The 23223-nt window shown below is 41.8% G+C and overlaps 2 protein-coding genes across 2 annotated transcripts; one reads left to right on the forward strand and one right to left on the reverse strand.

Moving 5' to 3' along the window:
• Position 1: 1 nt before the first annotated feature.
• Positions 2 to 8002, forward strand: BBOF1 (basal body orientation factor 1; the record flags this gene model as incomplete). The annotated part of the gene is given in 8 exon segments (XM_019472443.1): positions 2 to 49; positions 1269 to 1334; positions 3167 to 3310; positions 4425 to 4505; positions 4882 to 4952; positions 5364 to 5505; positions 5878 to 6377; positions 7864 to 8002. Coding segments are annotated over 8 exon segments (1191 nt in total), but the record flags the coding sequence as incomplete, so codon positions are not given.
• Positions 8003 to 11567: 3565 nt separating this feature from the next.
• Positions 11568 to 20824, reverse strand: ALDH6A1 (aldehyde dehydrogenase 6 family member A1). The gene is made up of 10 exons (XM_019472488.1): positions 20743 to 20824; positions 19196 to 19357; positions 18523 to 18601; positions 17656 to 17958; positions 16821 to 16942; positions 16382 to 16571; positions 15516 to 15697; positions 13857 to 14036; positions 13559 to 13657; positions 11568 to 13118 (listed from the first exon to the last, which is right to left on the reverse strand). Exons 2-10 carry the CDS (start codon positions 19307 to 19309, stop codon positions 13014 to 13016), a joined length of 1374 nt encoding a protein of 457 aa, XP_019328033.1. The 5' UTR covers positions 19310 to 19357; positions 20743 to 20824; the 3' UTR covers positions 11568 to 13013.
• Between the last annotated feature and the right edge of the window lie 2399 nt (positions 20825 to 23223).

The raw sequence follows: 23223 nt of genomic DNA on the forward strand, positions 1-23223 counted from the left end.
GGCCGTCAAGACCTTCCTCACGAAGCAAGGCCAGGAGAAGGCGGAGGAGGTGTGCGCGCAGCCGGGCAGGCCCCTCTGCCCCCCCGGCCTCCCGAAACAGCTTCCCGGTGTGCAGCCACCTGTAGCAAAACGCCTAACGGCAGGTCCTGCCTCCTCACTGTGTTTCGGTGCCTGCGGCCAAAGATGGACGCAGGCGGGACGGCGTTACTTCCCTGCAGCCAGTGCCCGTCCCGCCCCGGTGACAGGCAGCCGTGCGGAGCGCCTGCTGGGCCGGGTGAATGTGAGGCAGCAGTGCGCCCTTGGGGCGGGAAGGCTCTTCGCGGGCTGGGCTGCGAGGGGGAGGCCTCGCCCCTAGTGCCCTCCCTGCCCGGGACCTGCTCCTTCACACGGGAATACGGCGTCCACTTTTGCTCCCCCTCAGTACAAGGGAGAGAATAACATACCGGCACGAATTCGGGGGAGGGGCACCGAAATGTTCGGGGGCTTCAGCACGTGGTGTACAAGAAGAGGCTGAAGCGTTTGAGCAGCTTGAAAAAAGAGAAAGCTAAGGGGGAACCTGCTGGTTTTAGCTACGTGGAGAAGGTTTTAGAGAAAACAGAGCCAAAGTCTACTCAGAACACAATGAAGAAAAAGAAGCCCTACGCTGTGGCTTCCATTTCCTCTGTCGCAGATTATTTCACTTTAGTCCTATTCCTACTTTTCTAAATCCAAGTACCAAGCAAAACCCTTTTTCAGTTAGAAACTGAAAAAGGAAACTGAAATGAAATTATTTTAACATCCTCTTTGTTGAATGAGAAGATACAAAGCTCTGATCCCCAGGACATTGGTAAGGTCAAATGGTAGGAGACGATTTTCTTGCTCACGTCTCACCGTTTTCTTTCAGCCTATCCAGCATAGAAGATCTTACTCTGACCTTTTTCCAGCTGCCTGTTTTTGTATCTTTTTTGCTCCTTTTCTAAACTACTTCTCTAACACTGCACCACTATCCAAATCAGTAAGGAAAAAAACTCTCTGTCCACATAATTCTTCGGTAGAGTCACAGATCTGTTTGTATCTAATACCTGTGGGTTTTTATAGTTTAAGCTTACATTATTTCCTATGCTTAACACAAATCAAACAGTTTTACACATGGTTTAATTGACCTGAACGCTGCAAACAAAGGACCTTTCCCTTCTTTCTATGTCTTCTCATAATCAAATTTGAAGAGAAGAACACAGCAAGGATACTTCCCCCCCCCCATTACTGTTCCTTGATTTCTCTTTTCACAGATTGAGAAACTGAAGCAGGAGCTGATTGATTTGAAACGGCAAGCACAAGAAGAGAAGAAGCAGCTGGTGAATAAACTTTTCTCTTTGTCCTCAGAACGGGATCTTCTGAGCAGGCTGAAAAGGAGTTCTGATTTTAGTATGAGGAACAAGCTAGGGCAGTTAACTGTTACAGGTTTTGATGCAAAAATATTGCATGAAGAAAGAACTTGAAAAAACCAATGGTGATGTGGGAGTTATCCCATTACTCTGTAGTATTATTTCAGATAGTAGTAGGAATATTTTATAGCATCTGAAATAGTAGTAGGAACCAGCTGGGTAACGGTAAGGCCAGACGCATGGCAAAAACATGTTTCATTTTTACTGAGATAAACAATAACTACTTTGAATTCTTTTATAGTTCTCCTTCATTCATTACTGTTGAACAAGAATTCTTAAAAAGAACTGAGAAAATCGTTATTTGTTAATCTGGCTTCAGTAAGAAACACAAAACTGTGCTCATCTGCACTTTAAGACAGTTATCTCCCAAGGATATTGACTCCCCAAGGAACTTTCTCTTGCCCTCAGATTATAAAGAGCAGAAAAGGCTATAGATGATAGATGTGGTGGTGGTTGGACGCCAGGTGCCCACCAAAGCCGCTCTATCGCTCCCCTCCTCAGCTGGACAGGGGAGAGAAAATAATGAAAGGCTCGTGGGTCAAGATAAGGACAGGGAGATGACTCAGCAATTACCATCATGGGCAAAACAGACTCGACTTGGGGAAATTAATTTATTGCCAATTAGAAGTCAGAGCAGAGTAATGAGAAATAAAAAACAAATCTTAAAAACACCTTCCCCCCACCCCTGTCTTCTTCCCAGGCTCAACTTCACTCCTGAATTCTCTACCTCCTCCCCCTGAGTGGCGCAGGGGGATGGGGAATGGGGGTTGTGGTCAGTTCATCACACGTTGTCTCTGCTGCTCCCCCTTCTTCACTCTCTTCCCCCGCTCCAGCATGGTGTCCCTCCCACAGGAGGGACTTCTCTCTTCGTTCCCTTCACAAACTTCTCCAACATGCATCCTTCCCATGGGCTGCAGTTCTTCATGAACTGCTCCAGCGTGGGTCCCTTCCATGGGGTGCAGTCCTTCAGGAGCAGACTGCTCCAGCGTGGGTCCCCCACAGGGTCACTCCCACCCATGGGAGACAGGTCTTCAGGAACTTCTCCAAAACATGCATCTCCCATGGGCTGCAGTTCTTCATGAACTGCTCCAGCGTGGGGTCCTCCATGGGCTGCAGGTGGATATCTGCTCCACCATGGCCCTCCACGTGGGCTGCAGGGGGACAGCCTGCCTCACCATGGTCTTCACCAGGATGCCTGGGGCACCTCCTCCCCTTCCTTCTTCACTGACCTTGGTGTCTGCAGAGTTCTTGCTCTCACATATATCCCACTCCTCTGTCTGCTGCTGTTGTTCCACCACAGTTTTTTTCCCCTTCTTAACTATGTTATCACAGGGGCGCTACCACTGTCACTGATTGACTCAGCCTTGGCCAGCAGTGGGTCTATCTTGGAGCCAGCTGGCATTGGCTCTATCGGACACAGGGGAAGCTTCCAGCAGCTTCTCGCAGAAGCCACCCCTGTAGCCTCCCTGCTACCAAAACCTGGCCACGCAAACCACATACATTGATATTATGCATGTTGTTTTAAACTTACTATTCATTTCTAGACTTGTTATTTTCTTGTAGGGCAGCTTCTGCTGAGTTCGCAGCATTTCTTCTAATGAATTCCTTGTGTTTTCTAAAACACTGCAGCTCAGCATAATTTCAGACGTTCAGTTCTGTGTGCTCTGTGTTTTGTGTTACAATATTTGATGATTGGTTTCTCTCATTTTGCTTTCTTCTTATTGAGAATTTCTGATTTGTAGGCAGACTATTATGCCCAACAAATAAAAGAACTGGAAGAGAAGTTTCAGAAAAAAGTCAGAGAAATTGGCCAAATTCAATTAGAACTGAAATTAATAACGGAGTTCCACAGGGAGAAAGCAGCTATGGAGAAAGAGCTGGAAGATGTAAGTTTGTCACAAATATGTGTTTGCAATATTTATTTAAAAAGTAACTCTTCTGTCTGCATGGTCGCAGAGAGTTTGGGAGTGGAGGAGAACAGACATGGCTGATCTACTGGATTGTTTTCTTTACAGTTTACAGGGAGTGAGGAAAAGCACTAGGTTGAGAAAATGCAAGTTCTGTAGTCAGAAGTGACTTCTGTAATGGTCCAGTGCTGTAGGCTTGTTTTTGGTTTTTTACTCAGTAACACGGAAACATACAAACATACGTGGATGGACTAGAGCATCTAGTACACACTTTAAAGATACGTATGGAGGAGCTAGCAATTGACTGTAAGCAGTATAAGTCTGACTGATTTCTCACTAGTCAGCTCAGTTAGGATGTGAATGCTAGTATTGTATCATCTTTTCAACCACATAAGCCATTTAGAATATAAAACTAGGGACTGTCTTTCACTAGGCACTTGTACAGCGCATGACCTAGTCAGAGATACTTTGGAGATATAATACAAATATTAAATAGTAGTATTGCCTGTAAAACATTTCAGCCTGGGATAAAAAAGTATCCCAGCTGACTGATGACATGAAAAAAGTGCCTCAAGCACTTCAAGTGCCTTGCTGACTCAGCTGTACTGGAATTTTTTTCAAGCACAAGAAGGGGCTTAGAAACACCACCAAATGCTTTCTGTGGAGACAAATGATTGGTCAACAGCATTTGGATTATTAATATATAGCTGCTTTTAAGCTATCAAATGCGAGTTAGTCAGGCATTTTTCAAAGAACACTTGAGGCGTTGGACTTTGAATGATCTTGATGACTGAATGAATAGACCAAGTAAAGCAGATTTCTAAAACTGAGCATTAAACAGAGTGACAGAGTGTGTGTGAATGACTGTCAGTGATGTGAAAATACGGGCACAGGTGAACTATGAAGGGGAAGCAAAGCAATAATACAAGTCAGAAGGTTAAGTGACTTTTATAGATAGCGTAAAAATTTGATGAAGACTGTGGGCAGTGCCAGGAAAGACTACCAAATTCCTCCTTGAAGAGTACATCTGCACTTTTAGTTATATGGCTGAAATAGAACGCCATTATTAAAGAAATTTTGTTTTTTATCATAGTTAAAAGAGAGTATGGAGATTTCAAATGGGAGACATCAGGAAGTGGTTGTGAGATTGGAGAGGAGGTTTCTTGAAGAAAAGGTAAAGACTGACAGGCAGTTAAAGAAACCTTTATTAGAACAAAATGACTTCTCCCACTGGCTACTCTGGTTTATATAGTTTTCACAGTTCTTTACTGAGCATTTTACAATTTCCCATGTCAATACAAGTATGATGAATGAGTTGGAGGCTGGGTGCAGCTTTCCAAGGAAAAACATGGGATATCAGGATCCCAGAAAGGCTGTACTCTCCACTTCCATCAGGTACTTCGCTGCCCTCGGGGGTTCATTCTTTCTCTAGCAAGGAGCTGGGTGAGCTGAAAATTGTGGGTGTGATTTTAGAATTTACACTGTTTGAGATTTTAGCTTCGGTAGCACAGGTCTCATGCAAAATTTAAACAGGCTTTTCTCCCTTTCAGAAAAGACTGGAAGATGATGTTGAGAAAAAGCAAATAATGATGGCAGAGACTGCCCAGCGTGAGGCTGTTTTGTAAGAAACACTTGCTTTTCCTGTTTTCTACTTTACAAAACCATTTTAGCACTGTGTTCTAAATAAGTTGTCCATGTTACTACACGGGCTTTGAAGGGCAAAATCAGTGATGACCTAGGCTGTTTTTATATTTCAAATGTCAAGATGATGTCAGCTCTTACATTTAAACTGTAAGACTCATGCTGGTTCCAGGGGAGAACTGGAGGTAATATTATCACAATGGTACCACTGTTTTCTTCATTCTCCCAGTCCAGATGCAGGACTAGAAGCAAAGCTATGAAAACTTGGTACAGACCTGTAAGAGTTTTACAGCTTAGCTCTGAAATTAGGACACTGAGATATTGATTTTAATATTAAAAAAGCAAGAAAGGTTGTGATTAAAGCTCTTGGATTTTGTTTCCCTCTGTCCAGGCAGCTGAACAGCACTGGGAGAGAGGTGTTTAAGAATGTTCGTCTTCACGGTGCATTTGCTTACCAGCTGAAAGAGACAATGGAATTGCAGAATATCAAACAGAAGTTAGAAGAGGACAAAACTCTTCTGTTACAGGAGAAGGTTTCTGCTCTGGTTTTAATTCTGCTTCATTCTCCTCCAGGAAGGGGTACATCTGGATACAGATGTAAATTTCCTGAGACTAACCTCTCCCCAGCCGGACACCTCTGCAGTTACTGAATTCGGAGTTGTCTGAAGAAGAGCTCTTCTTCAATCTTAATTATGGAGGAGAAAGAAGGAAGGGTTTCCTATGCTAGCCCATTAAGAATAGGTCTCTCTGTAATGTATACTACATACCAAGCCTCCTTTATCTGGCTTCTCTTGCAAATAAGAACGTGATCCCAGAGAAGTATTCAGTCTCCAATGTGAAGGTGCTAGCATGTTTATTTGGTGCAAAGGAAATAAAAGCCCAAATAATTTCTTCTCATCTTTTAGGAAACCAATGAGGGTTTGATTCGAAAAAAGGTCCTACAGATCAATCATCAGAAAGCACAGATTGGAGATCTGCAGCGTAAAGTGGAAAAGCTGGAGATGGCCTTATGTCGCATGACCAGAGAATCTGTGAGAGAGTCCCAGAAAACACAGCATCAGGCGCTGACAGAAAACCAGGCAAGCATGGTGGAGATCAAGAAACTGCAGCAACTACTAGAAATGAAGGATCAGGAGATGAACCGAGTGAAGAAACTAGCCCGGAATATCTTAAATGAGAGGACTGAGGTGGAAAGGTTCTTCCTAGATGCTCTGGAACATGTGAAGCAGGAGATCATATCCAGCAGAAAGCACTATAAGAAAAAGGCTCAAACTGCCTATTACAGAAAAATGATGGAGGCTTGTGCAGGGAAGGAAGAATTTCCCAAAATCAAAACATTCAAAAGCAACATAAATAGCACAAATGGTGTGTACAGAGACCTAGAGGAAGCAGAGAAATGCTACTGGTATTGAAACATCAAAAGCTAGTGTCTATCTTCCTAGCACACCTGAAAAAACCCATAATTGATGTAATAATATTGCCTAGACTTGGAATTCTTGTGGAGGCTTCTGTAGTGAGAATAACTGTATGAGGTGTAATATCGTATCGGTTAGTAATGACTTTGTGGGCACCTAATTTCAACTAGGCTATCACTTTTTGGTCATTATTTCTACGGATTAAATTAAAGATAAGCTCGAAAGAGTTCTTTGCATATTCTGCCATGTGCTGTGGAATTTGATATAGAACTTCCAGTATAGATGTGCTTCTGCAGTTTCCTTTTAATAATTATTGTTGCTTCTCTAATCTTTTTGATTTTGTAGGCATTGCTGTTCTGGCATTGCTCTTTTGTTCTTTACTCACTCCAGTAAGCCAACAACACTGAAGCCTAAAAATTACAATTAAGATGCTAACAGCTCTTTACTATGTTGCCAATCATTTTAACAGAAACATCCAGTAGATGGCAAATCCAGTCTTTTTTCAACTGTTCTTCTGTATGTCAGAAGCCCCGGCTTTGCATTGTGCTTTCAAAGGTTGTTTTCCTCAAGCTTCGTAATAATCTAAAAATTACGCCATTACATTAAATAAACACTGACATATCAAAACCAAGATCACATGCAGTACAGTACTGATTGACAGGAATACATTTTATAGCGAATAAAACAAAATCTCAGATTTATAACTGTGAGTATCTCAGAATTTGTATTAGGATGCAGCTTAGTTCAAATTAGGGCTATACATGCCGCAGTGGCCAGGATTACAGGTCTCCAACCTCCTGCTAGAAATCTGTGCCTATAAACTGCAGCAGTGTCCAGGCACTTGGATTTTAAGCCATAGAGTTAAGGTCCCTCAAAGCTGAAGTTTGCATACATCCTTGGTGAGAGATCAAAATTCTCCTACTCCCAAATAAAATGTTTGCTTAGTATGCATTGGCTATTGAATAACTTGGCGACACACAATTGGTCGGAATGCTTTGTTCAGTTCAGGTTATCTTATCTCAAAAATGATACAGCAGAAACACTTGATGAAAAATCAGAGGTGAAAGTAGTTACTGAGATCTAAGGAAGCTTCTCGGAGCAACAGAAGGGGGAGACTGGAACTGAGAATGAAAATTGGTTATATGTATTGACCCTTTTACGTATGAACAGGAGAAGCAAGGGAAGGACAATGCACTTGAAACTCATACACTAATAACCCTCCCCCTCCCAGTGTTTATAACCACTACACATGTACCAGAAATCATTGGTTTTGTTCTACTTAGAGAGCCATAGATTTAGAAGTCGAAAAGACAGCACTGTGTGTTCAGATTTATTTTTTGAATTTGCATGCTATGAATAGCTGAACAAGAACAATGCAGAGCTAGAATTTAAAACCTGTTTTACACATACAGAATCCATGTGAGAGATGCCTTTGAAATTTCCTTCTAATACATTGATCTTTTCTGTGTTCTTCAGGAAAAAAATCCAGTTTGAAAAAGTGGATATCAGTGAGTTGACATAGGAACAAAAAGAACGTGTTCTGCGATTGCTTTTTGCCAAAATGAATGGCACAAATCCATGGTAATATTCTGTTTATTCAGTAGGTGAATGCTGAACTTCTCCTGTTACAGGAGCTAGGCTGATAACTCCAGGTCAGGGGGTTCCAAGAAACTCTGAATCTAACATAAGAATCTAGCTAACTGTGCGGCTTGGTGTGAGATACTTTAACCTTTTGAAAAAGGTGATTTGACCTTTTGAAAAAGTTGATACCTTATATACTAGTTTTGGACATGCACCAGACTATACTTTAGATCTTTGTGTGTAGTATCAAAAGAAAAGCAAGTGGAAGTAAATTTTGGTGGTGCTGAGGAAGAGAGGAGAAGTGAGGAGAATTAACTTTGCTCAGTGCAGTGGGATTAATTTTGTTCAGTCATTAATGAATCCCTATCCATCCTCACCAAACAAGGAAATAATGTATATTGTGACAGTAGCACTCCCCACATATATTTCCTTTTAATAAGAGTACCATAAAGCAATCTGCCCAGTATTAAAAAGTACAAATATCCACAACCAGATTATTAAAAGTGTACTTACTCTATGGCTTATTGCTGTCTGCATAAGAAACTTGGGAGCATGACTTTAGATACCTAAAATATGGCTTTCACTGGAAATTCAAAGTTCAAACAGCATTAAATATATTATAATCTGTGAACTGGGGCATAAGAGAGCCCAAAGAGAAATCTAAAATGCTATGATTTTAATGTAGTTTGGGGAGACCTAATGCTTAGGGTGGAACGTCAGCTTCTCTGTGTTAAAAGAGTTTAATTTTTTAAAAACTAAATTTAAATTTTTTTAGCAAAAGTTACATTAATGGAATTTTAGCAAATTTTGTTAGGGTTATTACAGTGGAAGTAAGAAATGTATAATTAAATGATTAATCTGTCAGCTTTTATGGTTCCAATTTATGCATGGATTTAACTCCTTTTATCAGTATTTGCCAACATACAAGAGCACACATAAAGCTGTAGAGTACGAAAGCTCAAGCAATGGAATACAGACACTTCATTTTAAGTTGACTTATGATTAAACCCAGTTTTTTTAAAAAAACTTTTTGTTTGTTTGTTTCTCCTCATTCCCTTTTAATTGTAATGATTTTGCCACAAAATACAGAATTCCACAGTGAAGTGAACTCACGTTTGATTCATAGTGCGGATTTTGGAGAGTGTACTGCAATAGCTCAGGTGCCCTGGCATTCCTTGTTTGCTGTTCGGTTTAGAAAACAAGCATGGTGTGGGATTAGAAACCTGGCTGAGCATAAATCACCGTTAGATGAGGATTACTTTGCCCTGTGCCACCAGAGTTTTGGCTACTTCAGCTCCAGCTCCTGACGATACTAAAGAAGAAAGGAAAATTTGCTAAGATACTGAATTATACCACACTACCTAAAATCTCCTCAGTCCTGGTTATATATAAACAGATGCAATTGTCTCTCTGTCATCCCTCCCACTTTACAATACTTTGGTTTCTCTGAAGATCTGTATTAGTGTGTCTATACACAAATAAATGTATGTGTGACAAGAGAGAGGCATTTTTTCTTTATTTTGAAATTTCTGGTCATGTTGATCTTTTAGCAGCAGGCATTTAGACTCGGCTCTCATGAAAAAAATTGATCTCATGCCCCTGTAAAGCCTCCTCTTATTGAAAAGCAGCTTTATTATTTTTGGAGGATTCTCTTGTGAAAGGCCATGATCGCACAAGGAGATGCATTTTCAGCTAGCACAGCAAGTTTTGATTAAAAGGCAAAATCTATTAAGCTGATGCTGCGTTCAGTATAGAATCACTTAGAGAAAATGGACCAGGACGAAGATTCATATGCCTGATTTTCAGATACAGACTCAGATACAACTATTTCGCTAATTATAACACTCCAAGGCAAGCAATATCAACTTACCCTGGAGGAATAAGTAGGGAGGGGTTCTGGCATGCCATCATGTCAACATGAGGCGGTCAAGCACACAAAACAAAATGTCATACTCGGACGTCAAATGACCAGATAAAGTTCATAAGCAGGAGCCCTGGAGGGATTTATATGGAAAGATGAGAGACGCCTCCTTTGGAGAGGCAGACCGCCACTTCCAGAAACAGGAGTGGAAGTGGGTTGTAGCCTTCTTTTGCACAGGCAGGGAAAAAAAAGCAGAAGTGGAAGCCAAAGGGCCCAATTCTCAAAGGTGGTTAAACTATTTTAACACCATTTTTGGACTTAAAAGTATCAAATAGCTTTGAGAATCTAGACTGCAGTGCCTTCTAGGCAAGAAACAATTTTTAATAGGCGACAAAGGGTTGACTATAAAATTGTATTTTAATAGAGTCTAAAGAAATTTATTATGAGATACTTTATACTTAGATTATACTTTTGTATAATATAGAAGATATATTCGTTAGCTTAATTTTTTACAGTGAATGTTGAAATAAAAAGGAGAATAAACAGGTGGGTGGAAGGCAGTAACAGCAGTGAGCTGAGGCAGCAATGAGCTGATCAGCCAGCATCTGCAGCTTGATCTAAAAAGGCGTTTCATTAACTAAAAACGGCAGATACAAGATTTGTATTTCTAGTGCAATCATTTAAAACCATCTGTTTAAAAAAATGCTGTTGGAAATGCAGATAATCAGAAAAGATGTTTGCACGCAAATGAAAAGATTATACAAGTGTCTAGAACAGGTCTGGAGACAGTGCAAGGGTACTCCTGCAATTCTTCAGGGAGCAGGTAAGCTTGATAATAAAGACCGCTTTTGTTACAGGAGAAGCTGGATTTTAGAATTTCTAAAGGAAGGATATAATGGGTTTTAGTAGGACAACAGAAAAGTCAGAATAGCAATACTGATTAGGAAGAAAATTAAGGCATTTTGAAAGTGAATGGCTGTAGACAATATTAGAGGCTGTTAATTAGTATTCCTTTCCCAGGTGCATGAATGAATGCCAATGTCTTAATGGTGATTTACCTAGAATGTTTTACCTTTGCAGCACAGAAAATACTTCTCCCAATCTAATATTCATTACACAGCAGGCCGAATTATCAGATTCATCATCTTCTGCAGTAATCCTTCCGCATATTCAGATGTTAACACTGCAGACAGAGTAAGGCAGCTGTACACGTTGCATGAACAACAGCCACAGCAATTATCGACTCATCTGCACTTTTTATTTTGGAAGTTATCTTGTGAGCAAAGCTGCATATTCTAAATCCCCTGCCTGCTGCACTACTGCTTTGACTACGCATTTGAAATCTATCTGCAATGTAGTTATCTTCCTCCTCCTTAAAGATTTTATTCTTTCCCAAGCCAGGAGCTCGGATGACCCTGTACAAAGCACTAGGATTTGGACTAGTGGTTAGAAGTCTCTATATATGTGTTGCTATAATTTGATGAAGATATATTTTCAGTTTGTAATAAAGTAATTTACGCGAAGCTTAAGAGTTTTTGTGATCGAATGATGTGTACGTGGAAACAGAAACAAGGCATTCCCTGAAATGCTGTATGAGGAAATTGGTACAGAGGTCCTTGAAATACTGTAAAAGGCAGACGTATACATGGATTACAGGAGTCACAGATCAGCCTCTGCAAAGAGGGGAATAGTCAACATCACACCTATATAATGTCTTACCAAGGAACAGTCGTATTCTGCAGAAATGTATTAGCACGTTTTTAATTTGTAATCAAATTGCGAGGTGAGAATTTCCCTCTCGGGTATAGCAGAGGAAAAAAACCAAGATATAAACATTAGTGAATGCGCAGCAATTGCACTAATACATAACTGTCAGTTACAAGGCATCTTCACCAGAAGGCAGGATACAAAGTGTTCACATTCAGGTTGTTTAATTAGAACAAGTAATGGTTACAATCATTAGAATAATATTATTTTCCATGGGTGCTTGAATGAGTTCCCTGCAGATCCCTCATGGCTGCATCATCTTCCAGGAACCAGGAATAAAAATACAGGCTCTCCAGCTCCAAATGCACAGATTCTTAAAAACAGGGTATAGCAAGTCTTACCCTTCTCTAGTAATGGGACCTGCAGTCCCTAGAGAATATGACTGTGTTTGAGCGAATGTGACAAGGAGTCAATCAATCAACACAAGAAATACAGCTATAGTCAGGAAAAGAAACCAACAGAACAGGCCTGGCTGCTTTGTGATTAAAAAAACGTGTTCTTTCCTCCTACTGACCCATCTACTTACTCTTCCTTCCACCCAGACCCACATGATGCTGTGATGGGAAGATACGTGTACATGCTTGTGTTTCTGCTTCCACAGTTTCATTATGTTACAGGACCTCTAGGCACATATCTGTTAGCGCAGCAAAAAGGCACCAAACAACTTTCAGGTATAACGGAATTGACAGCGAGCTGGAGAATACAAGCCACATGCACAACAGGAACAGAAGTTTTCAAGCTGTCAGAGGCACGGTGAATGTCACTGTACCATACAGGAATTTCTTTCACCCTCAGACAAGCAATCAAACATGCTTTCCTGAAAAATGCTTAGAAAGCTATTTCCCAAGTGTTTTGGAAACTGCTCAACAGATGAAAGACTGACATTTTCAAATCCCAAACTTGCTGCCTTCATTGTCTGTAGTCACTTCTATGAGACACCCGAGGTGTCCCAGTTATGTCACTCAAAATGAGTACTCATCTTTGAGTAAGGTGAACTCAAAATCTTAAGATGTAAGATAAAGAGGTAAAGAAAACTGCTACAAGATGTAGCCAGGAGTGAGTCACTAAGGCTAAAGATATTGAAGTGGAAACCAGAGTAATGTTCAAGTTCAGAGGGTCTGGAAAGAAAGAAAAATTAAGAACAATCTCACTGTGTGCCCTTTCAGTTAGATAAGGTTGTTTCCTCTGTGATAGGTTGTAGGAAAAAAACTGAGTTCAGCTAGCCAAAAAACACTGACAGCAACAGAAAACCCAGATTGTGCGTTACATGAGCCTGCCTGATCTGCACAGAAAGAGAGGTCCTTGAGAAAATGGAGCTCTCTATTCATTCCCAAGGAAATGATGATAGTCGGGACAAAGCTGGGAAGTGCAGCATAGAAGGAGAAGGGCACCAGGAACAGCATCTGCAAACGCTGATTTAGTTTCCCATAGTTGGCATAACCACAGCAGGCTTGGTAACGGTGGCATCTTCCTCTTTCCATTGAGAAATGATAGTTTTCAGCTGTGTGTAGAACTGCACTCCCTGGAGGAAAGGAGAGACACAAGCACCAGATGTTTGGCCTTACGAGTTCTTCAGGTCTGCACTAGTGGTGTATCAAACAGTTTCTGCGTTATCTACAGAGGGCTGAGTTTTCCTCTGCGGGAACAATTCCTGTCAGCCTGTTCCTTCTACCAGTTCCCCAAAGATTCTGGTTCTGTGAGAAAGCTTGCTACTTAGTTCTTGCTCCCTTCTCAAATCTCCTAAAAAAAGACTTGCTTTTTTATATTTAATTAAAAAAAAAGGAATTGGCTATTGTAACATGCATTATGGTGGCTGTGATCACTGGCTGGTCTTCAGTTTCCTGGTTGAGACAGCTTCAAAGTCTCCTTACTAATGAAGTCTGATGACCACCTCCCCATTGCCATTTATTATGTGATTTATCACAGTTCAACCCAATAGAGTACTCTGTATGAGTAAGTTACCTGCTTGCCATAGAAATTGGTGTCTCCTCTGAAAGAAGCACGAGAACCGGTGAAAGAGAACATGGGCAGAGGTACTGGGATTGGAACGTTGACACCCACCTAAACCAAAGGAAATCTGCCATATTAATCACAAGAAGTAGCAGATTGCAGAGCTCTCTCCAAAAACCACTGCGTTTTGTTTCCTTAAATCTGAGGCTGGGCACTGTTGGCTGAGTAGTCAGTGATTAGTCACTACAGCTGGATGGCTACCCACTGTAAATGGTGAGTACTAATAGCAACAACTCTAGCTTGAACATACCTGCCCCACATCTACTAAGTGAGAATATTTCCGAGCTGTGGCTCCATTGGTGGTGAAGATTGCAGTTCCATTTCCATAGGGGTTATTGTTCACCACCTCAATGGCATCATCCAAAGTGTCTGCTTCCAGAACCACTAAGACGGGCCCAAAGATTTCCTCCTTGTAGCAAGTCATGTTTGGCTGCCAAGACAAACAGCAGAAAAAGCAGCTTGTATATAGGATATAATAAAAATATCCCAGTAAATAGGCTATAATAAACACGCATGCCGCTATTGCTCAGGATATTCATAGGATCACCCATCATACTGCATTGCCACAGGCCATCCTTCAGTCCTCCTTGCCTTTTCACCATTTCCCATGCCCTGCCATCTATCTAGTCCACTAAGGAGGGTACCACTTTTCATCTCCAGAGCGCTTTCTGCTTTTACTGCCTGCCTAACCTCACTTAGAGGTCTGCTCTGACCAAGGCCGATTAAGACCGGGATTAATTCAGGATAGTTTACTTCAGTTTTTGTTGACAAAATGACTAGAATCTGCTATCCTTTCCAACTCAGTGTCCAGGATTTATGTCTGATAATTAGCAACATCTGACAAATACAAAAGCACCAGTTGGAGGGTACTTTAATCACTAATAGCTAATGCAGCAAACTACAAAACATTCATTTGACAAATTGTAAGTTTTACGTGGCTTAACCACTGTATAAGAAAACTGAGAATCACAAAATCTCAGTGAAACTTTTACTTTTGAATACCTCACAATATTTATGACACATCAGAGGAAAGTGAAGTATTTTAAGATGTTTAATGAAAATAAGGCAAGAAAATTCTGTGACAGATTTAAAGCCTGAATTATATAATAGCATAAAACCAATAAAATCCTAAGAATACAAAGTACAATAGCAGAATTATCAAGATTGGTTTGCTATCATGGAATCACTCACCAAAAGGCCCACGAGGAATTGAATACTTAAATATTAAGGAAATCATACCAGCTAATTGCATAAACACAGAAGAATGAATTTGGGTATGAAAACTCATGTGGATGTGTACCTGGTAAAGAATATTCCCCCATAGTAGTGTCCATCTGTTGCACACCATGCATTATATTGAGAGGCTGACTCAATGAAGTTGTGAATACATTCAACAACAAAGAGATTTTGTACCTTATCCTATATTATTCTCGTGAAGATTTCCACAAATATTTAACTTTTGTTTCTGCAAGTCCTTAAACTGCAAACTGCAGGAATGTATAACGGAGGAAGGAAAATTGCAAGTTTGGCTGTTCATCGTACTCTTCCTTAGGCATCTGCTGCTGGCCATTACTACAGATAGTATGCCATGCTACTACAGATAGTACACTATGCTCGATGGACATTTAGTTTAACACAGTACAAACTGCCCATATCTTCTTTTAATTGGCTGCAATCCATTCAAGTTAAGATCATTAACCTCATTCAGAGTATGTTGCACTACTGAAAATTCTTTTATCACCTCCACAACAGCATTACAATGAGCACTTCATTGGAATTGTGCAAGGGAAGGCTGAGCCATTTATAGGCTTTCCACCTGGTGATTATCGATTACTGACTGATTTGGTTAACCCATTTTTCAATTGACCCTGCAATATACACTATCAAGCACTGACTTTGGTCATCTTACCTTGACCTTGGCAAGGATCGTTGGCCCAACAAAATTGCCATTTTCATAGCCCTTCACTTTGATATTACGTCCATCCAGAAGAAGGCTGGCACCTTCTTTTACTCCTTTCTCAATCAGATGGCAAACCCGTTCCTTAGCTTGGGGACTGATTAGAGGCCCTAGATCTGCTCCAGGCTGGTCTCCTGTGAAGAGGCAGAGACGCCAAGTTTTTAACCCTGACAGCTTCCTCTTCACAGGCATCATGGAGATAACTACACTGGCACAAAAAATCTGAAAATTCTGATGTTTCTGAGACACAGAATGAAGATTTCAGACATTAATGAACAGAAGTAATAGCCAAATAAGAGAAGTCGTAAGCACAATTTTAGATCACTGGGAAGCCAAAATTCAACAACAGATTCTTCTCAGAAGGGAAACTTCTCCCCTTTGCAGGACTTTATTGAACATAAACAAAAGATAATTCTCCCAGAATTAATAACAGTCTAGTTTTTCCAAAGTACTTGTTTCCATTTTTCCTTTTTATTGCATGCTTACTACAAATTAGAAGGATCTCTAAGTGAGGTTGCTATATAAATGGTAGGTTTGAGTTAAACATAGGACATAACCTCAAAGCTCCAGTTAAAACAAGACCAATCCTCTAAACCTTGCATCACAGTCATACTGCCAAGCCTTCCTACATATTCCTAACTCCAAGTCTAGGGCTGTGTTTCCCAATCCAGACAATCTGTTAGCTCCTACCCCTACACATCAAACCTATGGTGCCAATAGCTCCAAGGGACGCACCACAGTACGGCAGATACACCGACCTAAAAAGCTATAGTTGTACAGAAGTGAAGTACCTCATAAGAAATTATCACAGTCTGTACCTGCATTTACACGTAGATTTTTGGCTCTGTCCACAAGCTCTGGCAGCCATTTCTGAGCTTCTCCCACTAGAATTGCTGTAGACAGGGCCATGCAGCGTTGGCCGGCTGCTCCAAAAGCAGCTCCAACCAGCTGGTTCAAGGTGTTCTCTTTATTGGCATCAGGCATCACCACACCATGGTTCTTGGCTCCCTGAAATAGAACACGTACACAGTCTCCCATTATTAACCACCCCAGCCCGCTTCTTCTCTAGCTCTCTGGCAGTATCTTCATATAGTAGCTATGACTCTGCTACCAACAGGCTGGCAAGAAGGGCAGCCTCATCACTTAACTATCAGTAGCAAAGTCAGCTTCTGCTGCCGAGTGGTGTGATCCCTCTTAACATTCACAGGAGACAGAGGCAGTCTATGTGCTGAAGTGTGCTCCATTCAGAGGCATTACCATGTTGGCCTGGACTCTCTTGCCATGCCGGGATCCTCTCTCATAGATGTACTCGCCAGCCTGATTAGATCCCACAAAGCTGATTGCTCTGATATCCGGATGGTCACAAATGAAATTCACAGCTTCAAATAGGAAATAATACATTATAACTGTGGTGCACAAATGCTTCCCTCTGTTCCCATCCCCACAGTGCTAAATCTATGTATCTTTCTTCTTATCTAAATTCTTGCCTCTGTGTTTCCTACATTGGAGTTCCCCCACTGCCTGTCTATGCATCGCTCCACTAATTTCTCAGCACGTGTACTCCTGCCCCTGTCCTCATACACCTGGCTCTCTGCCATCTCTTCATGCTTTGGGCATCTCCCAAGGTGCCCGAGCGATGCCGAAGCAAAGTTACTGTTGTCTATTTGTATCCTTGTGTTCTGAAGCTACTTGTGTACTGTAAAAAATATCATGTTAGGAGCTAGAATGCTGGCATCCACTGCATATTCCATGAGGCATTTAATTCTTGTTTAGGCTTCCTTGGGAAACCAAGATGATTTATCTACTTATTTCAGTCAGAGCTTAGGTTGCTAAATAGAATTTGAGCACCTACATGCCTTGGGAACTCTGACCCCAGCCTCCAAAATTTTGTCCATCATATCTCCTGCAAGATTTCATGCAAGATGGCAGAGAATCTCCCAGTCACCTCCCTTCACCTCCATCAAGAGGGCTGAAGCATCTGTCCAAACCTATCTAACAGCAGCAGTATCAGACTCTCCAAATGGTACCTCCGCTGAACATACACCACAACATTAACACACTCCAGCCATCTCCCAAGAAGGGCTATTATTACCTTCATGTTGTCCGTGGATGATATTCAGGGTCCCATCGGGGGCACCAGCATCCTGAAACAGCTTGGCAAGGAACATGAGTGCTCCTGGTACACGCTCAGATGGTTTCATCAAGAAGGTGTTTCCGCAAACCATAGCCATGGGGAACATCCAAAGAGGAATCATGGCTGGGAAATTGAATGGTGCAATTCCAGCACACACGCCCAGAGGCAGACGGTAGGTGTAAGTGTCCATGTCTTTAGTGATGGAGGGCATGGTCTCTCCCAGTATGAGGGATGTCACACTGCAAGCATGTTCAACCACCTCTGCAGCAGAAAGGGCAATATGCCACCGGATGATCTGTTAACAATTAGTCCCCGAACTCCCTTCTCACCACTGCCTTGACCCAAGTCTTTCTTCCAGCCTCTTTTCCCACAACTTAAAACTCACTGTGCTCCAGAAAATCCCTTTGCTCTGCCAAGCACTGTGAGCTCACTGTGAATGGATTCTCTCTTGAGTGCATTATATGTCATTGTGACAGGAGCACAGACACAACAGCCCCAGTAAAAGAAGCACGGGTATAGTATTATTGTACCACCTGGGACTCAACCTTAGACATCTGAGCACAAGCGAGAAGTTCTTATCCCTTTACAGCAATCTGTAGTCACTCCTAGGAAAAGGGAGGATCTAACAACTTGGAAGTGATTTAAGGAAACTCTACCTAAGGGAACTTTTCAAGTTAGAGTTACAATTGCCCCTTTTCTTTCAGTAGGAGGCTATGAAGGGAGCTACATGTACAGACTCCCAGAGCAATCAGTCGCTCAGGAGACCTCCTCCCTTCCTATGGGTTCTCAAAGCCCCTTTTTTAACAGGAGGAGCCAGCAGCTTACGGAGGCCTCGGAACACATCTCCCTCAGCATCAGCCAGGGTCTTCCCTTGCTCAAAGGTGATGAGTTTTGAAATTTCTTTCTGAAAATGGAAAACACGAAGTTTATGAACGTTAGAAAAGTGCCTGCCCATGAAATAGGGTGCAGGGATAAGACAGCTTAACAGGGAGTTGAACATCACAATGAACAGACTGAGCAGAACCTGGAAAAGCCTACACTGACTGATTTGCTCCTTTTAGACAAGAAGCCAATAAGCCACACAGGTGACATTTTAGAAAAAACAACCATGGGTTGGCTTGTACTCTACAGCTTCCATGTGTCATGCCACAGACACACCGAAAAAAGCATTCAGGGAAATCCAAAGACATAGTAATATACTTCTCCCACTTGTCTTTATCAACTGGCACATTCTACATCAAGGCTGAAAGTTCCTCTTGTGGTCTTTTGGTAAAGGGACAAATGCAGAATACTACTCCCTAAGAAGCACTGCCTCTCTGTCCCATTCGATGGAGAGTGCTTTGCTACACTTCTCAACAACAGTGTCTCAGTTGGCTCCTCAATCATGGCAACAACGCCCCATCAAGAACTCTGTAAACCCTGAGACTCTCAATGTAATTCCTAAAGTCAACTGCAACGCATTCAGCAACAGCCATTACACACAGCTGTGGTGTCTCACCAGATTGTCTTTGATGAGTTGTTGATAACGCAGGAAGATTTGCTGGCGACTCAAAATAGATGTTTCTGACCAGTTCCAAAAAGCCTTTTTGCAAGAAGCCACAGCTGCCTCCATCTCACTGGCTGTGGCTTTTGGTACACGGCCAACCACTTCATTTGTGGCCTGAAGAAAAAAACAAACTGCATCAAAACTCAACTTTTTCCATCTGTCCCTGCCAACCAGTCAACGGTCCTTTCACACCACACACCTAATATCCTTGTTTTACAAGAAGCTGTACTTCTGAGGGGAGAGCACAGAAGAGACTCCTTCCCTGGTGCACACAAAAGGCCTGGGCTACAACTGGAATAGTTCTGAAAACCTGCACTCTACACTTCTCAAATTAGGCACCCAGAAAGCTGGAAATCAGCACTGCATTTGCAAGTTGGAGTTGAAGTGACTTGTCTGTTTTGAAGCTTCTAGAGCGTGTAAGGCAAAGGTTTCTGTGGACTGTGGTCTTTTCCCTCTGCATCATCTTGGCTCACCTGCTGTCCCTCTTGCGCATTAAATGAGGCAAGGTTCCTTTGGAAAAAGCAGTACATGACTCTGCAATTGGCAGTGATGTTAGTTTACCTAGACCACTAGGCCAAAGTAAGATTTTTACAAGCAACCTTAGTTCTACAGTATTTTAACTTTAAAAGCTTGTCTTTGCCAGTTTAACCTCTTTCTAATGCACTCTTAAAAATTAAGTCTGCTTTGACATGACAAAAACATTAGGTACATCACTAAGAGAGAAACTACTCAAAACAAGAGAAAGAAAATTAAACAAGAACATTGGTCGCCACACAGAGACCAAATGAGCTTCATGAACATGGCTCGCTGCTCTGATCACCTCCACAAAGCAAATCAAAATAGAGCTTTACAGAGAAAAGTTTTAGAAACTGCTGTCCAAATGCTTACTAGGGGGGTCAGAATTCTCACTGCAACCTCATTTCCATTTGTCTTTGTTGGAGGACTCAGACAAGTACAAGTGCTACTAATCTAAGATTATTTTGCACTGCATAGCATCCAGTCTCTAAATTCACTGTGAATATTGTGGCTCACAGACAGAGGCTCTCTGAAAGAAGAGGACCTTCAGCTGTCAGGATTTTTTACCTTGGTCTGAGAGTGAAATCAGTCTCTATCAGGACTTCACATTCAGCTGGCATCAAATCACACCCGGTTGATTTCACATACAGGGTGAAAGAAACCCTTCAGAAATTAGACATACTGATCACAGAGCCTTTCTATGAGCAAAAAAAAATGTAAGCGGAGTTCAAGCTTCCTTTCTGGAGATCAGGGTTTTACTACACAGGGGAGATAAAGGAGGTCATCACTTTCCTAAGACTGACATTTCATGTGAAAAGGAAATTGAGAAGCAATTACACAGTGCTAAATCCATCTTAAGCTCCAAGTCTAAACCTTTCTCAAGAAATGTATGTACTTTGCCCTTTTGCCGAATGCTTGAACAGAGGCACGGACCCTTGTTGCACAGTGATCGCCAATATATGAGCTGAGACCATTTCACTTACCGGGTTGTGGATATCGATCCATTCGGTAGTTTTGGACTCAACAAACTTCCCATCAATGAAGAGTTTGGTTGTTGGCTGTGGAGGACAAAACACTGGACAGTAAGTGATCTTTGCTTCAAGGTGCCTAAATACCAGTGTGCCTTACTACATGCAAGCCTTCATCATTTACCGCTATGCTGCCCACTAGAGAGTCTAGATCCAGTATTTACGGCAAGACCCAGCTAACTGCTTAGACTGAAATTTTTCATGCTCTCTACCCCATTTTTCTCTCACTTTACACCAAAATGGCCAAAATTCTTTCTAAGAGCAGTTACAGAAAAAATACATTGCCATGCTTATGTTCAGAACTATTTCAATCTACTTAATCACCCAATGTTTAGGTGATTGTTAGAATGACTAAGATTAGAATGATTGTTAGGTGACTAAGTTAGAAAATTGAAAAACCGCAATTCATAAATGCTCAGAAGAAACAGTTAATAGTTCACCTTGTGAAAATTCCAGGTACCCAGTGCACACTTTACTATGTGTTTCCTTCCCATCAAGCCACTAAGTAGGTTCATCTCTCCAGCTCATAGTGACAGGCATAAAATTGGACCTTCCCCGCTCCCCACTTGGTCCTGTAACTAAGAGCAAGGAACCTGCATCTGCTGAGTTCACAGTGACTATCCTGGCAGGCAGCACAGAAAACAGAACTTTCCAACTCAGTTGCAAAGGAGAGAAAAGGAAAGTTTGAAATAAGGAGTTCAGGTTAAACGTAGGGCAGAAGGAAATGCAGAGGTAGAAGCTGTAACTAGCACTGGATAGGCAACAAAACTGTATCATGCAGGAAAACAGATTGGGATTGTATAAATTAAGAAACTAGAAACTAGGAGTTGATACTGGAAGGTAAGGAGATAACTAGGAGAAAGCAAAAACCAGTTAATCATGCCACAAAACAGTGGCTTGGGGAGAACAGATAAGAGAAAGGGGAAATGTATCTGCTGTGTGAAGAACAGAAATGGGACAGATCAATAGAACTGGGATATAAACCCAAATATATCGGGGAACTCTGTGAAGAAATTAAATTAGGATGTGGAATTATGAGAGGGAGATGAGGATTGGGATGCTATCCAAGGTGTAATGAAGGGAAAGAGATGAAGAATCAGGAATTATAAATGGTGTTGGCTGGTAATGACAGTGAAAAGTGGATGACAGTGAAAAAAGTGAACAGCAAAGAGAGTTGGGACAAGCTGAGAAAGCTTGGAGATGAGAAAGCTAGGATGAGGATTGTAAAGTAAGATTGTTAATGGATAAGCAAGACCTAGTGATTTGGGAGGTAACACCAGGAGTGAATAAAAAATAAAAAGTTGCAGATGGTTATGTAGCTGGAATTACACTTGGGAAAGAGAGGCAGAAGTCTGTGCCTACGAAAAACACAATCCCCTCTACAACTTGCAAGGAAGCGCAGGAAATCTTAGTCCCTTGACTGAGTTTCCTGACTGTCAGAAAAGGTCTTCTAGTGCTGGCCTACAGAACGACAAACTCCTACTGCTACCAGTCACTCTGTTAGGCCAAGCGCCACGTATCTGCAGTGGACCAGTGCTTTATGACCCACGTGGACTTCAGTGCAATGGAATTTATGTTTTTTCAAATTGCTTAAAAGGGATATCTAGAAAATTGCACATACAAAGAAAGACTATTTTAAGCAAGCCAGGAAATGCTGAATTAAGATTGATCACACTTTTTCCATAAGATGACCACCTTTTTTTCTGTAGAGAATGAGCCTGCTGTGGGAACAAGGACTGCAGTAAAGCAGACTATTTGGAGAATCACAATTTAGCTGTTCAGAACTTGAATAGTATACAGCCATGGATACCGGAAGAAAAAAGGCACTATAACAGTTAAAGTTGTTTGATACTGCCCAAAGGAAATCAGGTCCTCTCTCTGCCATAAATAGAGGTTATGAGGCCAGTCCACACAGCTTGAAACAATCTTTTTTCACACATTATCATTAGTCATAGAGTCTATATTCATTTTTGTTGGTCTTATTGAGGAGATATTACACATGGTAAATCTAAAAATCAGAAAAAAAATTGGCTGGTGTCTATGTAGCACAACGCGTGCTACTTAAGGAACGTGGGGAAAACAAATCGGGACGCGATTAACTGAACTAACATATCGCCCCCGGGTGTACCTGCTGGGCCAGGCAGGGCTCGCTACAAGAAGTAACGTGAGGTGATCCCCTCGGCGGCTGCACCGCCACCCGCGGAGGGAGCTGCCCAAGCGGGCACTTCTCACCTCCAGAGTCAAACAAACCTGACATTGAACTTTTCTTCCTTCCCTCCTGTCGAGCACGGGGGCCTCCCCGCCCCGTGCACGGGCAGTCCCAAATGTTTGTTCCAGACATACCAACCCGGAGCCACGGGGAGGGGAGGGGAGGGGGGCCGAGCCGAGCCGGCAGAAGCGACCTTACAAGAGAAGACCCGAGGGAAGTCTTCGGCC

The sequence above is a fragment of the Aptenodytes forsteri genome, unplaced genomic scaffold (genome assembly GCF_000699145.1).
Source record: "Aptenodytes forsteri isolate BGI_AS27 unplaced genomic scaffold, ASM69914v1 Scaffold193, whole genome shotgun sequence".
NCBI lineage: Eukaryota > Metazoa > Chordata > Aves > Sphenisciformes > Spheniscidae > Aptenodytes > Aptenodytes forsteri.